This window comes from Diplotaxodon limnothrissa, linkage group LG22 (assembly GCF_057381915.1).
Source record: "Diplotaxodon limnothrissa isolate DT_005_m linkage group LG22, D_limnothrissa_male_GT1.1, whole genome shotgun sequence".
In the NCBI taxonomy this organism is placed as follows: Eukaryota; Metazoa; Chordata; class Actinopteri; order Cichliformes; family Cichlidae; genus Diplotaxodon; species Diplotaxodon limnothrissa.
Genome location: NC_140616.1, coordinates 20,150,037 through 20,175,312, shown reverse-complemented (window position 1 = coordinate 20,175,312; position 25,276 = coordinate 20,150,037). Strand labels below are relative to the sequence as shown.

Genomic DNA, 25,276 nt, shown 5'->3' with positions numbered 1-25,276 from the left:
CCGGGCCGGGCTAGGTTAGCGCTCTGCTGCTACATCCGGGCGCTCCGTTCGGTTTCCAAGCCCTGCGAAGATGGCGACTTCAGGGAGGAGTGCACTATTATCCTCCAATTCAACTGGACCTAGGAGCACACTGGAGAACTCCAATCCAGAAGAGGATGATGGGCAGAACTTATGGTGGGCGATGGCTGATTAGAGCTGGTTTATTGGGAGCAGAATTTGGGGGCGCGGAGAGTCCACTGTGCTGGAATAAGGATGGTTTGACAGCTAGCCTGCTAACGAGGCTAGCTAGCATCAGCACCAGACTGGGCACTGGTGACACAGCAGCAGCAGCATTACTACTAGCTTGTTTTAGCTTCTCGCTGTCAGTCGTTTGTTTGTGAATGAATGAACAAGCATGTTTGGGCGTGTTGTAACGGGGATGCTCTGTGTGCAGGTCCACAATCCTGAGCGAAGTGTCAACCCATTCAAGATCAAAGCTACCGTCTGGGAAAAATGTCCTGGTCATGGGTGGGTATCTGTGTTTGTCTGCACTCTCCTGGCTAACCAGTAGGCACCGTTAGCTCCAACAGCCAAGGAGCTGGTGATCACCTCATCCGAGCAGTTAGACTTAATTTTCCTGCTAAGCTAGCATCTCTTTGGACTGATGAGGCTTTGTTGTTGATGCGTGGGCTAGCTGAGGAGAGATGGAGACAGGTGTATTTTGTGAGCGCCTGCACTGGCGCGCGGTCATGTACGCGCACGCACACACACACACACACACACACACACACACACACGATGATATGTAAGCTAATACAGCCGCTTTGAAAGCCTGCAAGTCATTCTAGCAGTCAGCGATGCTAGCAGCAGCTAGGCAGAGATGATTGTGAGTGGACGGGACAGACCAGCGGACTGTGTTGTTGTTGTTTTATTGTGCAGGACCACAGAGCTCCGCGTGGGTGAAGCGGACAGGGTGCCTCCCTGTCTCGCTCCGTTCTCGTGCCACGACACAAAACACACTGTCGGCACATCCGTCCGGGATAATCCGCAGCCCGCACACCCATTCCAGCTAATCAGACAGCTATACCCGTGTACAATGACGGCGAGAGGCCATTTGACTATAATGCTACCTGTGACAACATCATCAGCACTGCTTTATGATGCGTTGAGTCCCCCTGTCGGTGTAAGTTAATATGGCAGCGAGCAGGAATGGATGCAGCTCTGACCTAATCACATACAATAACAATGCTTTTGTGTCAGCTAAGAGGATAGCAGGAACTGCTTAAATGTCTCCACATATGCACAGCATATTGTATCGTCCTTAGATCGCTCTTTAAAACAATAACCTCTGTGACATAAGCAAAAAATACATATATATTAACCATAGACAGTTTTTTTTTTTTGTTTCAGTTCAGAGTTTTCTAAATGTAGTTTCAATGGAATCTTATTTGTGCCATTGAGTTTTTATGCATTTATTTATTTACCAGACAAAACGTAGTGAAAATGTATGACAAAAAAAGACTAATTTGATGAAGGTAATAGCTAATGCCATTTCATGTCTGTTATTGTTAAATTACATTTTAAACGCTAAAAAAAGGATTTAATTTTTTACAGTATATTTTTTTTAAAACACAGTTTCATAGTTCTTCACAATTTGCATAAAACACACATTAAATATAAGTGTATATATCGTGATATAAAGGACACAAATTTAATCATATATCATTCATACCTGTTTATATGCAGTGATCCTTTCAATAAGACATCGTTGGGATCATAGTCAAAAGTGAGGGGCACATTCGAGGAATAAACTAAAACTAGTAGTAAACATGCAGAAAAGAACCATAAAACACATAATCTATATAATGTGTTCTAATCAGGCTGATGCGTTTTGTCTTTTCTGTAACATCTATCCATTCATTTTCTTCCACCTATTAGAGTCAGGGTTGCAGGGGGGCTGGAGCCTATCCCAGCTGTCATAGGGCGAGAGGCAAGGTATGCCCTGGGCAGCCTGCCAGTCTGTCACAGGGCTAACATAGACACAGACACACCGGTGAGTCTAAACTCCACACAGAAAGGCCCTAGAATCCAGGAGCTTCTTGCTGTGAGGAGACTGTGCTAACCACCCTGTCGCCTGTCTTATTAATAATACATTTGAAGTTTGCTGGTTAGGCAAAGAAAGCAATTTTTGTGGCACACCTTCCCTATAGGAAAATGCTTCCTATATATTAATATTATAGGTATTACCTTTGAATTATGTGCAGCTCATAACACCAGATGGAGGTTAATTATCAAATTGTATACCTGAAACAGGCCTGTAGTGTATTGGTAGACCTCAGTTTTCATGCCACTTAAAATGCTTTTTCCAAATTTATTTATTTATTTTCTGTTCTTGTGTTGTTGTATCTGATTGGGGGGGTGCATATTGTGTTTGACTGGTTATATTTACTGTATGTTATGTACTGACTTTATGTGTGTTTAGGTGAGGTGGGCTCGGGAAAGACCACTTTGGTTGCAAAGCTACAAGGGGTTGAAGAGTACATGAAAGGCCGTGGCCTGGAATATCTCTACTTCAGTGTTCACGACGATGACATTGATGGTAACCTGCAAACGCCTGCTGTTCACAAAACAAATTACAGAGTCTTACTGTGCTTCTGTTTTTGTGACTGCAGAGTAAACTCGAGCGCTGAATATATCAGGAGGCTGTATCGGAATGTTTACTTGAACCTGCTTTGTGTGTGTTTGTGTATTTAGACCACACTAGATGTAATGCTTGGGTGTTAGACGGAGACCTTTACCATAAGGGTCTACAGGGAGTAGCTGTACCGGTGGACTCTATCGACAACACGTTGCTCCTGATAACGGTTGACATGTCGCGGCCTTGGAACGCCCTGGACTCTCTCCAGAAGTGGGCCGCCGTTGCTAGGGAACACATTGACAAACTCCGAGTCCCCCCAGAAAAGCTGCGGGAGCTGGAGCACAGACGTGAGTCATACTGACAGCAGTCAGACTTAGAAGTAGATAAATCATAATTTCTTCACAAAAATTGATCTTAGAAATATTAAATGTTACTCAGAGAAGTGGCATCTTTGTAAAAGACTTAAATGGGTTTGTCTAAAGAGGTTCATTAGAAGAATTCTAACAGGAGGTTTTTAAAAACTGACCTCTTCAAGGTCCCAATAATTGCTTATCTGTCTGTGCACCATAACGGTGTTTGCTTGCATTTGCACGCAGTGGTAAAGCAGTTCCAGGAGTACACAGAGCCGGGTACCGGGGAGGATGGAGCACCGCAGAGGAGGAGTGAAGAAGAAGAGAGCGTGCTGCTGCCCTTAGGAGACAACACACTTACACACAACCTGGGAATACCAGTAGTGGTGGTCTGCACAAAGGTACACATAACACTGTTTTTCCTCCACACGCTGCAAAACTTGTAGCATGTGTAATTTTAAGATGGAGTTTTGGGTCTATTGTTTGTTTTGGGGTTTTTTAGCAGGAAAGGTTTCATGTCATAGCAACACAGTGCTTATTTTTTGCATCTCTGTACAAGCATTCAACTCTGGCATCTGTTTATCCGTTCCTCAGTGCGATGCTATCAGCACACTGGAAAAAGAGCACGACTACAGAGACGAACACCTGGATTTCATCCAGTTCCACATCAGACGTTTCTGTCTGCAGTGTATCCTTCCTTAACAAACTGATGGCTAGCGCAACCTGTAACGCAAAAGTCGTACTGTTGTAGAGAACATAATAAAAATGTGGTGCATATGCAGTGTCTTTACATGGCTGTGGAGCTTTACATTTTGTCTGTTGCCTTCTATGAGGTGTTTTGTCCATAGGATTTCCCTGGCAGTGTAAGCTGTTAAAAGTTGAACTGTTGACGGTGTTTTCATTTATTTTTGCAGACCGAGTTCAGTCATTGTCAGAGTTCACCCAGTATTGCTTCAAGTTGTTTGTTTCTCTGCATAATTTCACTCAGTCAATAGTGAGTGAAAGCAGGATTTCATTTTTCATGTTTATTGTGTTTAAAAACGAGCACAAAGACTAAAATAATTGCACGCTGCCTCAGTTCTTTTGTGCCCCTGTAGCAATTATAAGCCAGAATTGGGTTTTTCAGTTGTGTCACTGTTATTAAAAGAATTTTGTTTTTGTTAGTGTTTATCATTGTTTCTGGCTCTAGATATTGGAGTGTTGAAAACATCCTTGACAGCTGTGTCAGACGGCGCCTCTCTGCTTTACACATCAGTGAAGGAAATGAAGAACCTGGACATCCTGTATAAATACCTGGTCCACAGACTCTATGGCTTTCCATTCCACTGCCCTGCGCAAGTGGTGGAAAGAGATGCAGTCTTTATGTAAGCAGGGTTTTGCGCACATGTGCATATTTAAAGTGCTGTGGGCACCACCTGTATCTGGTTTGTAACCAAGTCTCCCCCCTCCACCAGTCCATCAGGTTGGGACAACGAGAAAAAGATCGCCATACTTCATGAGAACTTCCAGACAATAAAAGCAGAGGACAGCTTCGAGGATGTAATAGTTAAGCCACCAGTCAGAAAGGTACATGCTGAAACATCCTCTTATGCCAGTTAATCCCACCAAGTCACACTTAGATTACTATTATAATATCATATGCTACCACAAGCCATCATTTTTACAGTTCATAGCGGTTGCACTAACCTTTAATGTCCCTGCAGAGGGTCACAATCATTTTTGGTCAAATCCAGTTGCTTTTGAGCTACAAAGAAGCAAAAAAACATTGATACATTTATATGTTGTGTTTTGGTTTTTTTTTCTCTTTACTTTCATTAGATTGTACACGAAAAGGAGATTCAGGCAGAAGACGACCAAGTGTTTCTGGTAAAGCTGCAGGTCAGAAAACATTTCACCGGTGTCGATGCTATTTGGGTTTTACTGCTTGCAGGTGCTCAAATTAACTCACACTTGAGGGTTTTAATATGTTAATGAAGGGCTAATTCGAGTGCGTGTGCATGTTGTGCTCTAATTTACAGTCGCTGCTCGCCAAACAGCCCGCTGTGACAGCAGGACGACCAGTGGTGAGCGGTCCATTTTATTTATTTATTTTTTCCTCCCAAGTTTTGGCTCACATGATAACAGAAAGCTCCCTCCAGTGTCCTTATGTATGAAACTTGTTTTTTTTTTTTCTTTTCTCCCTAATATAGGACACCACAAGCAGGGCACCCACGGGCTCTCCGAGGACGAGTAATCGCTCTGCAGCGGCCAACGTAGCAAATGCTATGCCACAGTCCGGTATGTCAGGCATTTCGTCCTTGCGCACAGACGCGCGTGTCGGTTTCTCTCTAAGTGCGCTTCTGTTTGTACGTCTGTGCGCGTGTTTTTTAACTCGAGTCTCATTATGCTGCAGGTCAGACTAGTGAGGGTGTGCTAGCCAATTTCTTCAACAGTCTACTGACAAAGAAAGCGGGGACGGCAGGGCCCGGCACACCAGGTGGTGGCAACAATACACCGGGAACTGTACGGAAGTCAGGTGAGAACGCGCTGAGGCGTTGGAAGCGCTCTGCTTTTGTACCCCTGAATAGAAGTGACCTGTTATTCAGCTGTCTTTGAAGACATCGCATATTTATTCAGTACTCATCACCTGAGCTTCTGTTTGTTTTTGTCACCTGTTTGCCATCCTTCCTCTTGACTCTCATCCTCACACTCCAGACGTAAACACAACCCTTAATAAAGACAGTCATTAAAGGGCCTGTGTGCATCTACAAGTTGCACAAACCTACACCCATCACCGTCGTCTCTGTCTGTTTGTAGCTCCGTGTGAACGTCTTGTCCTTCTTAACTAACCCTCACCATCTTGTGTGCAGTCTCACTGTTAACGCCATTCATAATGTGTGTGTGTGTTTGTGTGTGTATGCACTAGGCAGAGGATGCTGGCCACGTTAAGGTGTGTGTGAGCAAGATATTTCTCATCATTATTGCTTGTGTATGACACCGAGAGCACCCATTTATTCTTTTGACACGCCTTTTCCAGCATCCAAAGCAGGAGTATTGCTGGAATCAGTCCTCCTGTATCACTATTTACTTCTCGTATAAAGACAGAGACTGGGCTGCGGGCTTTCTGTTTATGTTAATTTATTTACTCATGATCTATCCTTTCAATAGGGAGGTTATGTCTATATATAAGTTTCCCCAAGCTGAGAACTAAAGTAGGGGTCCAGGAGATGATCCCATGGCTATTTAATTACTTCTCCGCCATATGCCTAAATTTTGCCTTCAGAGATTAGTCTCAATGATCGAATATGTAATAGAATAAATGTGCTGATTTTTGTGGCTAGGAGCACATCTACAAAATGTGAAGATTACCAGCAGTAAACCAGGAAGACAAGGATGAATGGATTTTAATGACAGTCGCATCCCATTTATTTTCCCTTTTCCCTAATACCCCTGTCTTCTTGTTACTCTCTCACTTTAAATAATTTGAATGATTTGTTTGCATGTTGCATTGCATTTCACTAACATCTGCCAAAGTCAGTGCACATGATTCTGAGTAAGGCTGGGTTATATGAAGGAAATACGCTTAAAAACACGATAGCTGTAAACAGCTTACTTTGTATAGCCAGCATACATGCAGGTGTTTTCAGCCGTCATGCACACACTGTGGAAACTTTCATATTCAAATGAAAGCTTTATATTAATATAAAAATTGTATATTTATATAAAAATCTTTATATTCTAATATATTGCCTTTTGCTGTGTAATTTAGATAACAAGTGCAAGAAGAGCCAACGGCAGTTGAATACAGTACTTTGATGCCTTTTAAAATAGGATTGATATGATCACACAGTTATTGCACAAATGTGTAAACCTGGACAGAAGTAAATGATCTCTTTCTATATGTAGATAGGAATGGCACTAATAAAGACTTTGAAAAACATATTTTACCACTTTGCATCGTTGGCTTGGCTCCCTCTGTTGAATTTATAAGCCTATTGTCATTATCCTGAGGAGCAGCAGAAGCGCTGCGGTTCCTCATGCAAATGAGTTGAGACAGAATGAGACCACTGAAACCAGTGCAGTCGTCTGCTTGTATTATAGATGAAAAGTATCCATTAACAGTACTAAAATCATGTTACTTTTCATAACTGTCCATGATGAATGATCAGCTTCTTACCCAGCTCTTATTTTAACCATGTGCACTTAGCTTTTTTTTTTTTACTCTCTCTCTCTCCCTCTTTCTCTCTCTATTGCATTGTGCATTGTTAACCACTCAGTGCTGTGAAAACGCACTGCTATTTGCTGCATTGGCTAAGCGGCTTGTTTATTTGATCGTGTACTCTGTGACATAGCACCGATTTGTACGTCCCTGCTAACATTTGTAGGTTCAAAGCTGGGCCTCAGCGACGTCCAGGCAGAGCTGGACCGCATAGCCAGCCGAGAGACTGACTCTGACTTGTCCAATGCCAACGACACCCCTGCCACCGATGGGCAGGACACATGAAGACCAGCACCCTGCTCTCCTTCCCTCCATCCCCTGCACTTCACTCACCGCCCGCCTCCCTTCTTCCCTCCACTCTCACTCTCCACCTCGTCATAAAGATGCAGGGAAAAGGGAACGGGTGGACATACCAGTCCCCCCCCCCCCCCTTCCCCATTCTCCTTCACTTTCTCCTAAAGGAGGCGAACTCGCCCTTTACCCACACTTTGTTCCCGCTCACTCCCTGTTTTCTTCCCAGCTGTTACACCAAGGACAAGTATTTGTCTCTTTTAAATACAAGAGGGTCTGTTACATGAGAAGTATATGGTTAGTGGGAGGGGGGCAATGGGGGTGTAAAGGCTGGGATGAGAGTTGGTTGGATTGCAAGAACGACAACAATGGTGTTTTATCCATCCACTGATTGTGATGGTACAGGTGGTGTTTTTACTGTAGGAAACGCTGAGGGCGCATGATGATGAAACTGCACTTAGGTAATAACATAGGGATGAATGTGTGTGTGTGTGTTCATGGGTTTAATGTATGTCTGGTAAGTCACACTTGGCCAGAGGAAGACGTGTAGAAGAAGGAAAAAGAAAAATGCCTGACATAAAAACTGCAAGAAGTTTTTTATGATGAAGGGGAAAAACATATTAGTTTTGTGTGTGTGTGTGTGTGTGTGTGTGTGTGTGTGTGTGTGAATGAATGAGAGTGAGGCAAATAGAAATGTTTCGTCGAGAGATTTTTTTGGCTGTTTGCATTTCAACCAAATGACAAAACAAAACAAAAACATTACTATGCTCTTACACTAGAAACTCTTAAAACAGTGCAAACTCTAATTGCAGCAACAGAGCCTGCATTACTACACAAACCAAACAACAGACCTGACACTCAAGCTCTTCTGTCATGGTACCCGACGATTGGCCAAACTGCCCCTCGAGGTACAGACCAGACTGTGCACTGAAAAAAGGGAAGGTTTCAGAGGGTAGGTGTGTAGCTGAGCTTTAGTTGTTCAGAAACACTAGCAATTAAGTTCCATAGTTACTGCTGGCAAGGGGAATGGCTTTTGGGGGGGGGGGGGTCACAACAAGAATGTACAGTCATTGTCTCGCTGATCGGTCCCGTTATTTCAGATCTCTGTGTTGACGTTTGTATAATCAGATCTGTCAATCAGTTAAATAAAAGTTGTATTTATTCGGATTCATCCACCTGGCTTCCGTTTTGTTTTTTGACAGACAAAATCTGCAGTCTCTTAAGTTAGGTACCTGAAGGTTGAGCCCACCCGCTTCAGTGACCTGCAAGTGACCTTGGATTATCCTTTGTTTTGAAGAATGAAAAATATCAGTTGTGGCCTTTGGTGCACATGACTTGCAAGTGGATGAAACATAAGTGTTTTCAGACACTGTTTTGAGTGCAGTGCTTGTCCTAAGACTCAAACAAAAGAGTACAATATTAAATACCATTGGGATCATGAAGCAACAATCATATTAAAAGCTCTTATTGTGTTTCTAGTGGTTTACTTTTTACCTTGACCACCATGAATATACACTATACAATATATAGTATTTATAAAGACTCTGAGGAACAGCAAATGAATAAACCCTTACACAAAAGTGTTGGTTTAACACATCACATTATTAGAATCGGTGCATTGGTCAGCACTGTTACCACATAGCAACCGGGTCTTGGGCTTAAATCCACTGACTTGTTGTAGAGCTTGCATGTCCTTCCCATTCTTACATTCCCCCCATGATTAACATGAAATGCTAGGTTTCATGTCTTTAATAAACTCTTAAACCTGCTTACATAAGAGACTGGAAGGAATATGAACATCACATTATGTCAGATAAATTCATGCAAAGGGTGTGGATTTCTGTTTGACACACAATGCTACAGGAGACGCCTGGTTCACATTCTAATCTGCAGATGATAACTTGCAGTGTGTATTATTATTATTATTATTATTATTGTTACTTTGATGCATGCCTGAGCTGGTTTCTTGATTTTAGCTCCACATGCTGAGACAATAAAGCTCAAAATGATGGAAATGCAGTCTCATGTATTCATTTGGTCTGGCTGCATCACTGAGAATCATTACACCTACATGCAAATTCATGTTTTTATTGCCATACTACAAACTAACATCATTTTCATCATCAAATAAATTACAGGAATATAAAACTTTTCATTGTAGTATCGTACCTGTCAGTCACTATAGTAACAGTAGTAACAACAGTAGGTATATGCTTCTCAATAGCACTTTGGACTTTGACCTTTTCTGGCTTGAGGCATGCATGGCGCACATGATCATGCACAAATAGTCCGCATTGCTCTGTGCTTTGCATGTGTTCATTTCATATCAACAGCCTCTCTCATTTTATGACTCTTAAATGGGGGAAATTGAGCTCTGCAGTCGATTAACTGTAATTCTTTTGATGCTTGTGTGTATGCAATCCTAAGAAGCTTAAGCACAGGCAGGAATGTATTAAAAGCATAAGTGAATGTTTGACTATTAGACTGATACACTGCCTGTGCATACCAAATACATATACAGCTGCCCAGAATAAAATGCACATATTAGCAATGTTCCGATAATTTCAAAATAATCAAAATATTAAATGATCCTAAGACTTGTAAACCTCATGTATCAGTTCAAGATCACTTAATGCCTCCTGGAAAGTACAATGTGGTCGATTTAATTATGTAATTATTATAGGAATTTTATATAGCGTGTAGCTGACTCTGTCCCTCCATCCCCTCTCCTATCCACCCTCCTCTTCTTCCATTAACTACTGCAGTCAAGCATTTGCAAAATCCCTCTTTAACTGTATACAGGTGTAGAAAGTGCTCGGACCATGCTTGCCAAAACTGCGACTTAATTCACTCATTAAGTAAATGAACGTAGAGTCTTAGCGGAAATGTTTGTGCCTTTTTCATTTGCTGCATGTTAATCAAAGCGCTCTGTCATATTAGCACCCGCTGAATCTCATTCCTGTCTAATGAAGGCACCTCGCCTTCCCCTCCACTACCCCACCGCCGCTTCCCACATGAAAAACTCTCATTACCTTGCTATAAGACCTAAGAGCCAACACAGCCCTTGTTCTTAAAACAAAAAGACACCACTACCTGGCTATTACGGTAAAACTGTGATTTTTGATGCTACAACTTTGTTTAAATCCGAGGCCCTAGTTTTCCAAGTGCGGAAGAATACTGTATTTCTCCGTTCGCCATCTTGATGTTTGATTGCACTGGCGGAAGCAACATCTTCGGCGGCGCAGCAGCGGGTGTGGTTCGGACTTCTACGGGTGGTTCACCTAGCAGCCCTTCTCCTATTTTCAGCTAAGAGAAAGGGGATTTCTTTTCTCCTGACAAGAACCACGGAGGTGCCGCTCGATTCTGGTAAATATGCTACGCTTATTACCACTTTTATACAATATCGTACAGTGCGTCAGGTTATGGTTTAGCAAAGAAAATCGTCTTTGGCTAGGGAGGGGGCTCCGGTGGGGTTTTCTGATTTGGCTGGCAGCACAGCAGGTTTTGTACGGTGGCGCTTGGAACTACTTTTCATACGTCCTGGCTAGCTGTGCTTATCAAATCAGAAATTTAAAAATGGGAGCGTGCTTGAAAGTCGGGATTGTACTAATGGATTTGTTTGTGAAAAATAACGGCTATCAATATTGGTTGCTTCTCAGGACGGCTCATGCGCATTTTTAGACAGTGGTCAAATTCCTAAACAGTGTTTGTTTATGTTAGCTAACTAGCGGATAGGTTAGCTGCGCACGTTAGGCTAGCATAACGAGCTTTCAAGGTAAGCTAGCCAACCTGTTAGCTAATAGGGGTGGCTAATACACGCTAGTCCTTGAATTGTGTACAAATAAAATATATTTGGTGATTGGTGAGACCATCCATTTAGGGTTTTTTTTTTCTCGATTAGTTGTGATTAGCCAGCTTGTTACGCTTGTAGTTGGACCCACCATGAGAGGAGGAGTCATTGAAGTGATTGCGGGGCGGAGGGGGGGGGGGGGGGGGGGGGTAGTTTCTCTCATTGGAAACCCAAGCTGCGAGGTCGGAACTTGGCCGTGGTAGGGGGAGGGGGAGAAATATGCCTTTGATGTTCTTTGCCGCTGAATGGTGAATTGTGTTCGTGCTGGCCTGGAAATACCCACCGCTTTACTCACTCGTTTGGAGGTGGAGGCTCGGCATTTCCCCTCAAAGCTAAGATAGCAAACCAAACAAGCATCTCGATCACTTATACAGGTAGAGCAGTAGACTGTGACTTTAATATTGAGTGGTCGCTGGAGAAACCCAGAGCTTGACGGTTTGGTTTTGCCAGAAATGAAGTTGAGTTTGAGTTGGTAGTTTTTCCTGAGTGTGCGAAACATTTTTTTACAGGTATATCTGCTGTGCGGGCTGAGGGCAGGCAAGAACAATGGCTACCCAGTGTAAGTATGGAGAACTGATCATTTTCAAGACTTTTGTTTTAAGATCTCAGTATAAAGCTCATTTGAGAAAAGGAGAAGCATGACCAGATTTCACGGTATCTTAAATAATTTGTTTTTAGGTTTTTCTTTCATCTAGTTTTGTCTTTCAGTGAACTAAATGTGTGTGTGTGTGTGTGTGTGTGTGTGTGTGTGTGTGTGTACACATATTTTAATTTGTAAAATATGTGTACACACACACACGTAGAAAAATATTTAGTATACACATCCAGAAATGCATATACTATTATATATTGTACATATATTTATTAGTTTCAGATGTAGCCATTTTTGTATTTTGCTTGTTTACATTATTGTATTTTGCACAACTCTGTTGCTTGTGAAGCTCGCACACAAGAATTTCACTCACATGTGCTGCACCAATGTACCTGCACATGTGATGTGACAATAAAAGTGATTTGATTTGATTTAAATGAATCTTAAGTTGGTATGACGAGAAATGTTAAAATTACCAGCAAAGTACCCTAGAGTATCACATGTAGAGAGAGATATTTCTTTTTGGTTTCAGTTAAACAAATGTATACTTGTCAATTTAATTTTCCCGCTCTTTATTTTCCTACAACAAACTTCCATAAATAAGGTTGGTGAAAGATCTTATTTGAAAACTATGCTTAAAGTTGGTGAAGTAAATATTTTTTCTCATGTATTCCTTCTTGTGTCTCACTTTGTCCTTTTTTTGCACAGCTGATTTGATGGAGTTGGACATGGCAATAGGTGACAGCAAGGTTGTTGTAAGTCAGTGGCAGCAGCAGTCCTATCTGGACTCAGGCATTCAGTCTGGCGTCACAACCACAGCACCATCCCTGAGCGGTAAAGGGAACCCAGATGCTGAAGAGGATGATCCAACTCTTTATGACTGGGAGTTCAACCAGCCTTTCACTCCAGAGGCTACAGGTATGAGATACTAATGTAGGCACAGGAGCCAAAATATTATATCCACTCAAATGTTCACTCATTTGTACTCAGGAAATATGTTAGTCAATATGGTGAATGTAAGATAAAATGGAAACATAAAGACAAACTATTTTGAGAAGAGTCAAATGATGCTAAGACGGCTGTAGTGATCCTGAGTCATAAAGGCTTATCCTGTAGTGAGTACCAACAGACAATGATTCGAGGAAGGACCAACTACAAGCTCACGCTGTGGCAAGTCTGATTCATGCCAACTACAACTTGGAAATTACAGGACTTAAAGGATTATGAACTGTCTTGGTATCAGATATCAAAGGACACCTTCAGAGGTCTTTTGGTGTCCATCCCTGAGGCTCTGAGCTGGTTTGGTTATGTGGCATGTACTGTTAGGCACTGATTGGGTTTCGCGTGGTGCTTTTACTCTTGTGTATTGTGAAATTACTACTCTTTTAAAAAATTGATCAGGAATAAATAAATTTAATAAAAATTCATTTAAAATAAAAACGGCAGGCTTGATTGTACATGATTGAAATGCTAAAAAAAAAAACTGTTCTTTATATTTCTGTAGCGTAATTGTATTGTAATTTTCCATTTCTGTCAGACATTGAGGGCTATGCCATGACCCGGGCCCAGCGTGTACGCGCTGCCATGTTCCCTGAGACTTTGGAGGAGGGCATCCAGATCCCACCTACTCAGCTGGATGCAGCCCATCCAACTGCTGTGCAGCGTCTTGCAGAGCCATCGCAAATGCTAAAGCATGCTGTAGTTAACCTCATTAACTATCAAGATGATGCTGAGCTGGCCACTCGTGCGATCCCTGAGCTCACTAAACTGCTTAATGATGAGGACCAGGTATGCTTAACATGTTAATAAAATCAGATGCCGACAAGGTAACTTCTGATATCGTTGTAGTTGGTAGCAATACAGCTGGCATCACTAACAAACATATTCTTTGTCCTAGGTTGTTGTGAATAAAGCAGCTGTAATGGTGCATCAGTTGTCAAAGAAAGAGGCATCTCGCCATGCCCTTATGCGTTCACCACAAATGGTTTCAGCAGTTGTTCGCGCCATGCAAAATAGTGGTGATGTGGAGACTGCTCGTTGTTCTGCTGGCACCTTACACAACCTTTCCCACCATCGAGAGGGTCTCCTTGCTATCTTCAAATCTGGAGGCATCCCTGCCCTGGTCAAGATGCTGAGGTAAGAAATGGGATTTTAGTGACAAAATCAAAATTGTAATATGTGCTGCAGCCAGCCCCTTCAACCTTTAGTACAGATTATGTAATGGAGAATGTCAATGAGACATTTGGGGACTAGAATACAGAACACCTGACTGAAGCAATTTCCACACTTGGCATTGCAGTCCTGAACTTTACAGACATTTACAGGTTGAGGTGCATGTGTGAATGCAAATGTAGTGGCATCAGATGTTAGGTCGTTAATCTACTATCTCCCTTGGACTTATTCTGTGCAATGTCCAGTTGTGCAAATGTGAGATTGGTAGAGGCTAGCTAATAGTTTAACAATGAGGTTTTCCAATTGTCAAATTAAGTACAGAGCATTTTTCTGTACTTTTATTCCTCTTGAAATTGAGTAAATGTTCAATTCACAGCTAGTAGGTTTTCTTTATACTTTTCTTACTTCTTACTTTTCTGCTTGATGTGTCCAACTTGCCTAATTTGATGTTTCTGGTCGCGTTTGCTATATGTGAGAAAAGACACTCTAGGATGGTGTTCCAGTGCCCAGTCCAGGATGTTCAGCATTGTATAGAACATTTCTTTAAATCTTTGGTTGCCCTTTATTATAATTTCCTGCTATTAAGGTATTGGCAAGTGCTTAATTCATCATTTATATAACATTACTCCTACTTAACATGGCATTTATAAATATACATATATTATGACTGATTAATAGCAGCGATTGCTGTATAGTGTACATTAACAGATGGGTAGTACTTGTATGTATCAGTACAATTACATCTGTATTTATAAATTACATTCTAAGGAGATGTAGTGATATATAAATGATGGATTTAGTGATCCCTAATACCTTACTAATGCTTAGTAGTGAGACATTACAAAGTGCTACCCAATGTGCTATGTAGTGCTGCTTTATAGCTTGTAATGTCTGCTTGGTATAGTTTTAGATGATTACTTCAGTCCTGTACGACTAAAGTTATTTGCAGAATATCTTTATTTTAAGATCATCTGTTCTCAGATGCTTGAGCTTTCCACAGTCTGCTGTGCAAGTCTGTACAATGCAACAGTGTGTTCTGCTGTAAGTCTTATCAATTATGACCAAGCAAATACACTGAAAATGTTGACACTATTATAATTTTCCATAACTATGTACAGTTTAGCACGCGTACTTTGATGTGGGCTAAACAGATTGACAAATGTTGGTTGTGTTACAATATAGCCAATCCAGACATTCACAACCAGACAAATTTCAAAAGAAAAGGTCCTGCAACTCAGTTGAAATGTCTGCCCTCCTTCCTTTCTTTTAGTGTTTGCGTTTCTTCATGAAAAGCCTAAACACACAGCCAAAACAGTTGGATCTCTGGCAAGTTACAGCCTGTTGGATGGCGCACATGTGTTTGAATTTGTTCCTGGAATCATATTACTAATGGTTTAAGTGAAAGATGGAGCAGTACATCAAGAAGAAAGGAACTGCCACCTTTTTGTAAAACTGCTGAATAAACTTGCATATAGGTACCATTTTAAAGTTTTTAGGGCTTTAATGGTTTGACCGTGAGGTTTTTATCCATTTTGCAGTGAGCATTTCTCTGTACTGCTTTTATTGCTCTTGAAATTATGTAAATGTTGCCTTGAGATTGGATGAGAGATGAGAACAGAAAGGGAAAAGTGATGTACTGGTTCAGTTCTCTTAAGTATCAGCATTAATTTGCAAATGGCTTTACAGTAGATGTGAGTCCTGGTAAAATAATGTTGTTGTTTTTTTTTTGTTGGTTTTTTTTTTTTTTTTTTTTTTTTGTGCTGAGTCATTTCCAATTGCTAAACTTAACTGGACAATTAATAGGCTTTGGAGACTTAATAAAACTGCTGTTGAATTGCACTATTAATGGTTGTATAATCTTTGGAAGTTATAGTTAAAACAATTTTGATTATTCATAAAATGTGGTCTTGCATCTGTTGCTTATGCAAACAACTCAAAATGTGTAATGGCACTTGGTGTATCTTATTTTTTTCTTTTAATTTTTTTGTTTTTATTGGCATCTAAGCAGAGTCATAATGCCCTGTGTATGACAAACTTGCACTCTGTGTGTGAATGTGTGGCATGCTTGTTTGCATTTTACTGTTACGTAGATTCTTTAAAGATGAGTCAACTTTTCCATAACTACTTTTCCTTTATTTTCCCCTCCCCTTTAGTTCACCGGTGGACAGCGTTTTGTTCTATGCTATCACCACACTCCACAACCTGTTGTTGCATCAGGAAGGGGCAAAAATGGCAGTGCGCCTAGCTGGAGGATTGCAGAAGATGGTGGCACTGTTGTCCAACACTAATGTCAAGTTTCTGGCCATCACTACTGACTGCCTGCAGATCTTGGCATATGGCAATCAGGAAAGCAAGGTATTGGAGCTCTGACTAATTTATCAACTTGAGTACATTGTCTTCGTACTTGTCTGCTAAAACAACCAGCAGTTTGTATGCCAGTATAAACATAAACTTGTCTTTATTCTTAGCTGATCATTCTGGCCAGCGGTGGACCCCAGGCTCTGGTCAACATCATGAGGACTTTCACATATGAGAAACTGCTGTGGACCACAAGCAGGGTGCTCAAGGTTCTCTCAGTCTGCTCAAGCAACAAGCCTGCCATTGTAGAGGCTGGTATGTAAAAAATAAATACAAATTAAAAATGTATGCTGTATTTAAATCATTGCAGTACAACTGTGGGCATTATTACAGGTCTCGCTTGTTTACTGTTATGCTTTTCTTCAGTGCAGAAGGGCTTCTAATAGTAAAATGTTGTCTGACCTTGTTTGTAGGAGGCATGCAGGCTTTGGGACTTCATCTGACAGACCCCAGCCAGCGTCTGGTCCAGAACTGCCTCTGGACTCTGAGGAATCTTTCAGATGCTGCCACTAAACAGGTAAACATACAAGGGTCGCCTCCTTAAAAGAATCCCACTTAATGTAACTTCTTGAATAAAACTCATAAATTCTGATAGTCTACTTTATTTAGATGTCTTTTCTGTCCTGTCCTCTGCTCTCTAGGAGGGGATGGAAGGTCTCTTGGGCACTCTAGTCCAGCTGCTGGGCAGTGATGACATCAATGTCGTAACATGTGCCGCAGGCATCCTCTCCAACCTAACCTGCAACAATTATAGTAACAAACTCATGGTCTGTCAGGTAAGTAAACGCACAGCTTCTTAGAAAATATAAAAATGCTGTGGTGTGGAAATGAATTTAAAAAAGAAAAAATCTTTATCTGGCACTAACCCCCCCCCCCTTATGTTAGGTTGGTGGCATTGAGGCTTTAGTGCGAACAGTACTTCGAGCTGGTGACAGAGAGGACATCACAGAGCCTGCGGTCTGTGCACTTCGTCACCTGACTTCCCGCCATCAGGATGCTGAGATGGCCCAGAATGCTGTTCGCCTTCACTATGGCCTGCCTGTGGTGGTCAAATTGCTGCACCCTCCATCCCACTGGCCTTTAATCAAGGTCGTTATTCCTTTACTTTTACATATTTCCAGATGACTGGTAAAATCACTCTCAGAATTCATGAAGATATATTCCAACTCTAAATATGCCAAATATTCCTTCCCTTATAGGCCACAGTTGGTCTGATTCGCAACCTGGCTCTCTGCCCAGCCAACCACAGTGCTTTGCGGGAGCAAGGCGCTATCCCTCGACTGGTACAGCTGCTTGTCAGAGCTCATCAGGACACCCAGAGGCGCACTAGCATGGGAGGCAACCAGCAGCAGTTTGTGGTGTGTAACAAGCTAGATGTTTTCTTTATCTGAACATCAAGAATGTGGTGTTTTTTTTTTCTCCCTTTCTCCCTTTCATCTCATGAAAACTTGAATCATACAGGAGGGTGTGCGCATGGAGGAAATAGTGGAAGGTTGCACAGGAGCTCTGCACATCTTGGCCCGAGATGTGCACAACAGAATCGTCATCAGAGGGCTCAACACCATTCCACTTTTTGTCCAGGTGAGGATAAAACCCCAACTTCCAGTTCCACGCCCAGTGTTTTGTTTTGTTTTTAAAAATCAATCTTAAGTTTGTTTGTGACACTTAAAAATTTCCAAAATACTTATTTTGAACCTGATGCCAGATTAAATTTTTTTTAATTTAAAAAAAAAAGAGGGAAAAAAAAAGAAGCTGGGACAGGGTTTTTTTTTTTTTTTGTCGTTTGTTTTTTTTTGTTGTTTGTTTTTTAACACTTATCATTGCTATAATCCCTTATTTCTGTCCCTATAGTCTCATTAGTTTGTTTGTTTTTTTGTTTTTTGCACCATTTGTCCACTACTTACACTAATTGTATTAACTATGTTGTTCATTGTCTGCTTTTGTTTTCAGTTGCTTTATTCTCCAGTGGAGAATATCCAGCGTGTGGCAGCAGGTGTGCTGTGTGAACTGGCCCAGGATAAAGAAGCTGCTGAGGCAATCGAAGCTGAAGGAGCCACTGCACCTCTCACTGAGCTGCTGCACTCCCGTAATGAGGGAGTTGGTGAGTGTGCAAGGAACAAAATACAAACTGTACACATTTTTGCTAGTGGTAGCTTGAAATCTCTGACTGTTGCTGTGCATTCTTCTTGTAGCAACCTATGCTGCAGCTGTCCTGTTCCGCATGTCTGAGGATAAGCCCCAGGACTACAAGAAACGCCTTTCTGTGGAGCTGACCAGCTCTTTGTTCAGAACTGAGCCTATGGCCTGGAATGATGTACGTGCACATTAATATCTTTAACTTTTGCATTTTTCCCCATTGAAACAAGAAAATGAGGCAATTTATGATCAATTTGCCTTAATCTATTTTGCTGGTTTACCTCAAATTGTACAACTCACTCAATTCTTAATCTTTCTATAGACCGGAGACCTGGGATTGGATATAGGTGCACAGGGAGACCCTCTTGCTTATAGGCAGGATGGTGAGTACTTCATTTTTGTTCATTTATGTGTTTATTTCTTATGTGCAGCTCTGTAAGTTGACTTAAAAAATTAATTGCACAACTTGCTGTGATAGCAATTTTTTTTTCTTCCAAAACTTAATCTTATAATTGCAGCATGCATGTGCATATTGAAATTCTACTTGTACTATTTGCTTAACTAAAAATGTAATTGTTATTTCTAACCATTGGTTATTTCTAGAAATGCTTACCCAGTATTAGTGGCACTCAAACCTGGACTAAGAAAATAGTTTTTGTTCTTTGTTTGTTTTTTGTAAACGGACCAAAAGCAATAAGATTGCATAATAACTGTTCTTGTAAACGATCAAAAATGATTTGACCCCCCCGTTTCTGTTTTTTGCTTTTGTGCAATGCACAAAAGCTTGAGGTGTGTCAGTAAAATTTGAAGGGCAGAAAAGATAAAGTGCTTTGACAGAAGTTCAAAACAAGATTATTTAAATGCACAATTTAACAAGTGACACATGACAAAAAAAGCTGATAAGAAACAAGGTGGCCTTAAAGTAGCATGAGATTTATCACACATACCCATGCTAGAGTATTGTTTGGACTGCTCATGCTGTTTGCAAATGATACTTAATCTCACTGAGAATTAAAAAAAAAAAAAAAAAGGTGTGTATATAATCCCCTTGATAGGTGGTTGCCCAGCAGGTTGATGGCATCACATCTGGGGAATAAATCAGATGTTATTTTGTATCTACAAAATAAAAATAAATTGCTTTTATAAGGTGTTACTGGTGCATAAATGCTTAAATTGGTCATTTTATCCCATTGCAGGGTCCTTGCTGGGCAGCATGATGCTGTAATATTTGATAGTTATAACTTGCGTTTGCTCAGCTCCTGATCTAACAAGAGTTGGTGGACAAAGAAATAAATAAATTTTTAATGTATTATAAGATTTGCTTATGTCCCACAGTGCCATTTAACCACATCTACCAAATCGTGTTAAATAAGTTGTATAAAAGAGGGACGTGACCTCTGTGATGTCAGCCGCTGGTTTGTTAAGCCCCACTCTGCAGTAACTGAGTATTTATACAATTGTCAGGTGATAATTGAGGGTTATATCTGACTAAAGCTGCACGGTCTGCATATTCCAGACCAGGGAGCAACATAGTATTATAGGACCCATCTGTGGTTAAATCGCCTTATAGCTAAATAGTGTAACACAAACCTTAAATTAGTGTTTCACGTTTTAGCCGTTAAAATCTGCTTTGACGTGAGTGGGGAAACGAGGGGCTACCTTTAATTTGAGCCCTCTGTGACTAGTAAGTGTGCCTGGCACTGATCAGTCTTCAAAGTAAACAAGACACTATCAAGAACTTAATTGTTACTGCACTAATATTTAGATTTTTGGTTTGCAGACACTGCATAAAGGCTTTTATTAATTTGAAGTGTGACTATACACTACAACCCACAATTTTTTATTTTTATTTATTTTTAATGATCAAAATGATTTGTGCATCACTTCATCATTTGTTCAAGATCACATGCTGATATTTACCACTGTTGGCTGTTCATTTTGCTGTTTAAGAGTAAAACGACTAAACTGCAGTGTGTTTATACTTTGGACCCGTTATCACTTACTGTACTTTTCTCTTTTGCTTTTCAGATGCAGCCTACCGGGCCTACCCACCAGCTTACGGTCAGGATACCCTGTTAGACCCTATGATGGAAGGTGCTGACTACCATGCTGACACTCTGCCCGACCTGGGTCACCACACTGATCCATTGCCAGACCTCGGCCACACCCAGGACCTAATGGACAGCAACCAGCTGGCCTGGTTTGACACAGACCTGTAGAATTGGTAAGTTGGACTTGATTATCAGTTAGCAGTAAAGCTTCTTCTTATATCACCAGGACGATATTAATATATCATCTTTGTCCTATGCTTCTTTTTTTTGCAGTTGTATTCTGATAGAACCTGCATTGTGATTGGCCTGTATTTTCTGAAGCAGCATTATGATTGGCCTGTGTGTTAAAGGTAAAGAGAGGAGTAAGGGGTATTAGAAAGTGCCTGACACAAGAAAACTAAGATGGTTGCCACAGGAATGTTTAAGCAAGTTGAAAGTGTGTGTGTGTGGGGGGGGGTGGAGAAGGGTTAAAGGATCAGATGTGGAATCACTCATTGGAGGTCTTGGAGCAGGTTACCATTATGGATGAGTGCAACAGAGATGGATTTTAAAGTTTGAAACACAATTGTTTTAGCCTTGCCTGTATTATCAGTTTTTTTTGTTTTTTAAATTTTGTTTCTATTTTTCTTATACATTTTTTATTTCTTTTTTGTATTACTCATTCTGTTATGGTACTGACCCAGCTTGCCTTCACTAGCCATGTTCATTTCCTTTTCAATGCTAATCATTTGTAATTTTTTTTTTTTTTTTTAAACGTATATTACATGTAGTGTTAAGTTATAGTGATATTATACAATGTTCCTTTGGTTTATGGTCGAATGTGTAGAACACTAATAATCAGTTGAATTGTACTCTGACTTAAAGTGTAACATTGTGTAGTTTTTTTTATAAGCTCGAAAATGGAGATTTATGCATTCTTTATGTGCTTGTTTAAGCATAAAATATGTCGGTGTCACAAATGTTCTAAAGAGGGATGCGGGTGAAATTGAGGGTGGGTTGGGGATAAATTTAGAGACAAGTGTTTTATATACAGTATCACTGGTAGGTTAACAACTATTTTGTATGCTATCATTGGTTGTCTGATAGAAAAGTTTAACGCTATCGTTGGTGGTCTTATAAAACCTGGTTTTATGTGCTATCAAAGGTAGCTAGGTTGATGAACAGTTGTAGTCCTGCTGTGCTTATTTTGGAGACGAGGTTGTGACACGGCTGAACAATAAAATTACATTTTATTTCAACTGGTGTCTGTTCAGTTTCTTTACTTAAAGTTTAGAGCATGTTTTTTGTCAATTGTTAAGACTACCATCGTCAAATGATGTCCGTTGGATAATCACAGTAATCAGCACTTATTTGCAAATGTGGTTTTTTTTTTTTTTAATTTTTTTTTTTAGATGCAGATGTGCTAACGTCTGGCCCACATTGAATTTAAAGGTGCACTATGTTATAAGCAGTACTATAGATTATCAAAAATCCCTTTTGAATGCACATTCATGAGAATTGAGGCTATTACCCTACTGTAGTATTAGCGGTTGCTAATATTGTTGGTTAAAGATGGTCCCTTTTTCATTAAAAGAGCTGAAATGAAGTTTGTTTTTTTTGTTTTTTTTCTCTCTCCCCCCTCTTGTGCGTTTCACTTGTTAGTTGGTATATAACACAATTGATGAGCTCATGTTGTCAGCCTGTAAAAGCAGCCCTCGCATATATTAAACGGCAAAGGTAGGACAGTTATCACAATAGAAACTTTTCACATGCAGCCAACAATTTTGTAAGAGCACTGATGAGTTGAAAAGCAAAGAAAACCAAAGTATCAATATAAACTGGTCACAGAGTAAGACATGACAAAGCCCTGCTCAGTGAGCAGTTTAAGGTGGATTATGGAGGAAAGATGTTTGAAGTTCACTTCTCAATAGGAAGGGTGATGCTTTCTGTGAGCTTTTGACACTGAAGAAAACTAACAAAGGAGCGACTTAATGGTCTGCTTTAGTGGTTTGAACATAGTTGTTAAAGAATAATGCACTGTGCTTTTTATACTCTGACTAAAGTCAGTGTTTTTTAAGTCTGTCTTTACGAACCCTGAAGTAGCCAAACGTTGAATTGAAATTGTATTGTAATGTGTATTCCATGTTAATGGAAATGTACTGATAGTGAGAACGTCTGAATCCTTGGGTGGGGTCATCTACATAATCAAAGGCTTAACTTCTGAAGTGGCAGCTGTGCTAAAGCTCCAACGCCCAAAAACAGGAAGAACCCAATCTACATATCAAATGTGCCCCTAGACAAAGCATGTGTATATACTGACTGCATCACCTAAAACTGGACAGATTATAAAGCTCCACTATATGTTTAATTCATAGTTCTCTCTTGTGAAAGCTTAACTTTATTTATGTAGTGCATGTTTTCCTTATGAATTACATTTCAGCTGCAAAAATGTTCTCTATTATGTTACATTTCACTGATTAAAAAATGACAGTGGGCATCTTTTTAAATCATGAACACCAAGATAGCTCACTTGTACTTCCTGACCCTGCTGTGATTTGTGGAAACTGGGAACCTGTTGACATCAACTACAAAACACTTTATCAGCAAGATGAGTATACTGCCTGGACTGTGGATCTAAGCAGTGCTGCCAGTGACTTTGCAGAGCAAAGGCCAGAAATGTGAAGCTCTGACGGCTTTTGTCTTTGCTTTTCTAAAGGATTGAAACATCGTTAAATTTATATGTTGAAAATACGCACTCGTACTGTAATATGCGTGTGATATATGTAGACCCTGGCCCACTGAAAACGATTGATGAGTGAGCTTGTTATACGGCGACCACGTCCAGGCAGTCTGTGAGGACCTGTTAATGGGCATCTTTCTTTTGTCCTATATGGTTACAAACATTACACTTGTCTTTGTTACTTTTGAGAGGCTAAATCTGTTTTGAGGTCATTACCTAAGCAACTTTGTCCATTTCACCGACCCCTGCTGTCTATGGTGCTGCTTGAAAGCTGGAGTGATGATATTGATATTAATTATTCCTATACAATGTTATTTTTTGCACTTACACACTGTGTGTGTCTGCATGTTTGTGTGACAGGGAGAGAGAAAATGTAACATAGCGTGTTTGCTCAGGTACTATGTGGCAGTAACAACCCAAAAAATCAGCCATGGGGTTTATTGCAGAGTTGTTAACCCTGTGACAATCTAGTCAAGTGGCTCATAATGGCTTTGTCACTTGTTTTGTTTATGTTAAATGTTGATGCATTTTTTTAAACCACCACACTGGCTTTTTCCAACGTGCATATTAAGTAAATATAAAATATGAACAGAACAGAGACTTGTTCTTTTATAATTAATGGAGGTGGAACTCCAATCACATCATTTCTATTTACAAGTAACTTAAATTGACAAAAAAAAAAACATGGGAATGTTGAGCTGTCTCCAAGCTTTAATATCCCCCTGTTGTTCCAAAGGACATACGCACAGTTTACTGCGTAAGGTCCACATCAGCACACTGAGCAAGGTTGTAATTGCAGTACTCTGTGGAATTACACTCTTCAAGAAACATGATGCAGATAAGGAAGTTTGGAGCTCTGGTGTATCAGCTAAGTCTGCTCAGAGAGAGCACCCCCCCCACCTGGAAGCCTTCCAAAATGCTGCAGGCTCGATGCAAACTTTAACTCTGGTGGGAGTTAAAAGAAACTTTTAATTATCTCAGTTATCTTTAAGAACTATTTCAAGGCTTTCATTTTCAGTCTGGTATTTTGTAGTAGACAAGATGAAGCTGCTAATCTCTGATAATGCGTCTTAGAGTCTCTATCTGTTTATCTATTTTTTTATACTATATTAACTCTTATTTAAACTGCTTAAAAAACAACAACAAAACCAAGACCTGGTTGTATTAGCTGAAGTATACTGGATCTCCCCCCCGCCCCCCAGGTATAGTGCTCCCAAAAATCACTGGAGAGAGCTGTGGGAAACTTGACTCCAGTCACTCCTAGTCAGATCACAGCAAAGATCACAGCATTGTTACTTCAAAGCAAGCTCTGTTCGAGGCCCACACACAGACAAGTCGGGGCAGCGTGGCGCTTCATCTGGGACTCTGAGGAGCCTCTGCTCCTTCAAACTTCAGCCGGGAAAGTTTGCTGAGGGAATAAGTGAACCTTATTCCCTCAGCAGATGGAAGGACACAACAAGGAACCCATTGCTGTGAAGCTGTGGAGCCCACCAAGGGGACGCCTGTGCCCGGACCCTTTCCCCTCCATTGCCCTCTGCATTTCTCCAACCCACACACAGCAGTTACCTCTGAAAATTTGCTAAAAGTAATAAGTAGCTCTCTGATTATATAAGTCAGTTTCATCCAGTGTAATACAACAAGTTAACACTTTCATCTATTCCTAAAAGATACCTCAATTTTTCTCCACAATTTGACAGTCATCCTTGTGGCCTTCAGGAGTCCAAAGTCAATTCAGTCATTCAGACTAGAGTGTTTTTGCACCACAAACCGGTTTATGTCCGACAATACTTTCAGGGACCGGCCTTTAAGGTGTCGCGGATAAATACAACAAAATAAAACCAGTACTGGTGATACCAAGATAGATAAAACCTGTCTTTGGATCAATAAATATTTCTTCTTTATTAAAAAATAGTATGGTTATTTCATTTTGTTAGTTAGTTTT

The 25,276-nt window shown here is 40.6% G+C and overlaps 2 protein-coding genes across 3 annotated transcripts; both read left to right on the top strand.

Annotated features, from left to right (window-relative positions):
- Positions 1 to 70: 70 nt before the first annotated feature.
- On the top strand, positions 71 to 8,475 carry dync1li1 (dynein, cytoplasmic 1, light intermediate chain 1). Its single transcript, XM_085346015.1, has 13 exons — positions 71 to 174; positions 434 to 507; positions 2,462 to 2,578; positions 2,734 to 2,964; positions 3,214 to 3,368; positions 3,562 to 3,655; positions 4,196 to 4,331; positions 4,422 to 4,533; positions 4,786 to 4,845; positions 4,986 to 5,030; positions 5,157 to 5,244; positions 5,360 to 5,482; positions 7,332 to 8,475. The coding sequence occupies exons 1-13, from the start codon at positions 71 to 73 to the stop codon at positions 7,448 to 7,450; spliced, it is 1,458 nt and encodes a 485-aa protein (XP_085202141.1). The 3' UTR covers positions 7,451 to 8,475.
- A 2,232-nt stretch (positions 8,476 to 10,707) lies between these two features.
- LOC146609841 (catenin beta-1-like) lies at positions 10,708 to 21,330 on the top strand. 2 transcript variants are annotated; one of them, XM_085347014.1, is made up of 17 exons: positions 10,708 to 10,822; positions 11,816 to 11,865; positions 12,607 to 12,816; positions 13,436 to 13,686; positions 13,796 to 14,034; positions 16,224 to 16,425; positions 16,539 to 16,683; positions 16,842 to 16,945; positions 17,070 to 17,204; positions 17,314 to 17,517; positions 17,628 to 17,786; positions 17,890 to 18,009; positions 18,379 to 18,529; positions 18,621 to 18,742; positions 18,887 to 18,947; positions 20,593 to 20,788; positions 20,889 to 21,330. In XM_085347014.1, exons 2-16 carry the CDS (start codon positions 11,853 to 11,855, stop codon positions 20,781 to 20,783), a joined length of 2,307 nt encoding a protein of 768 aa, XP_085203140.1. In that variant the 5' UTR covers positions 10,708 to 10,822; positions 11,816 to 11,852; the 3' UTR covers positions 20,784 to 20,788; positions 20,889 to 21,330. The 2 variants fall into 2 exon arrangements, with proteins under 2 accessions (XP_085203140.1, XP_085203141.1); XM_085347015.1 differs by lacking the exon at positions 10,708 to 10,822 and adding an exon at positions 11,633 to 11,680.
- Positions 21,331 to 25,276: the final 3,946 nt, after the last annotated feature.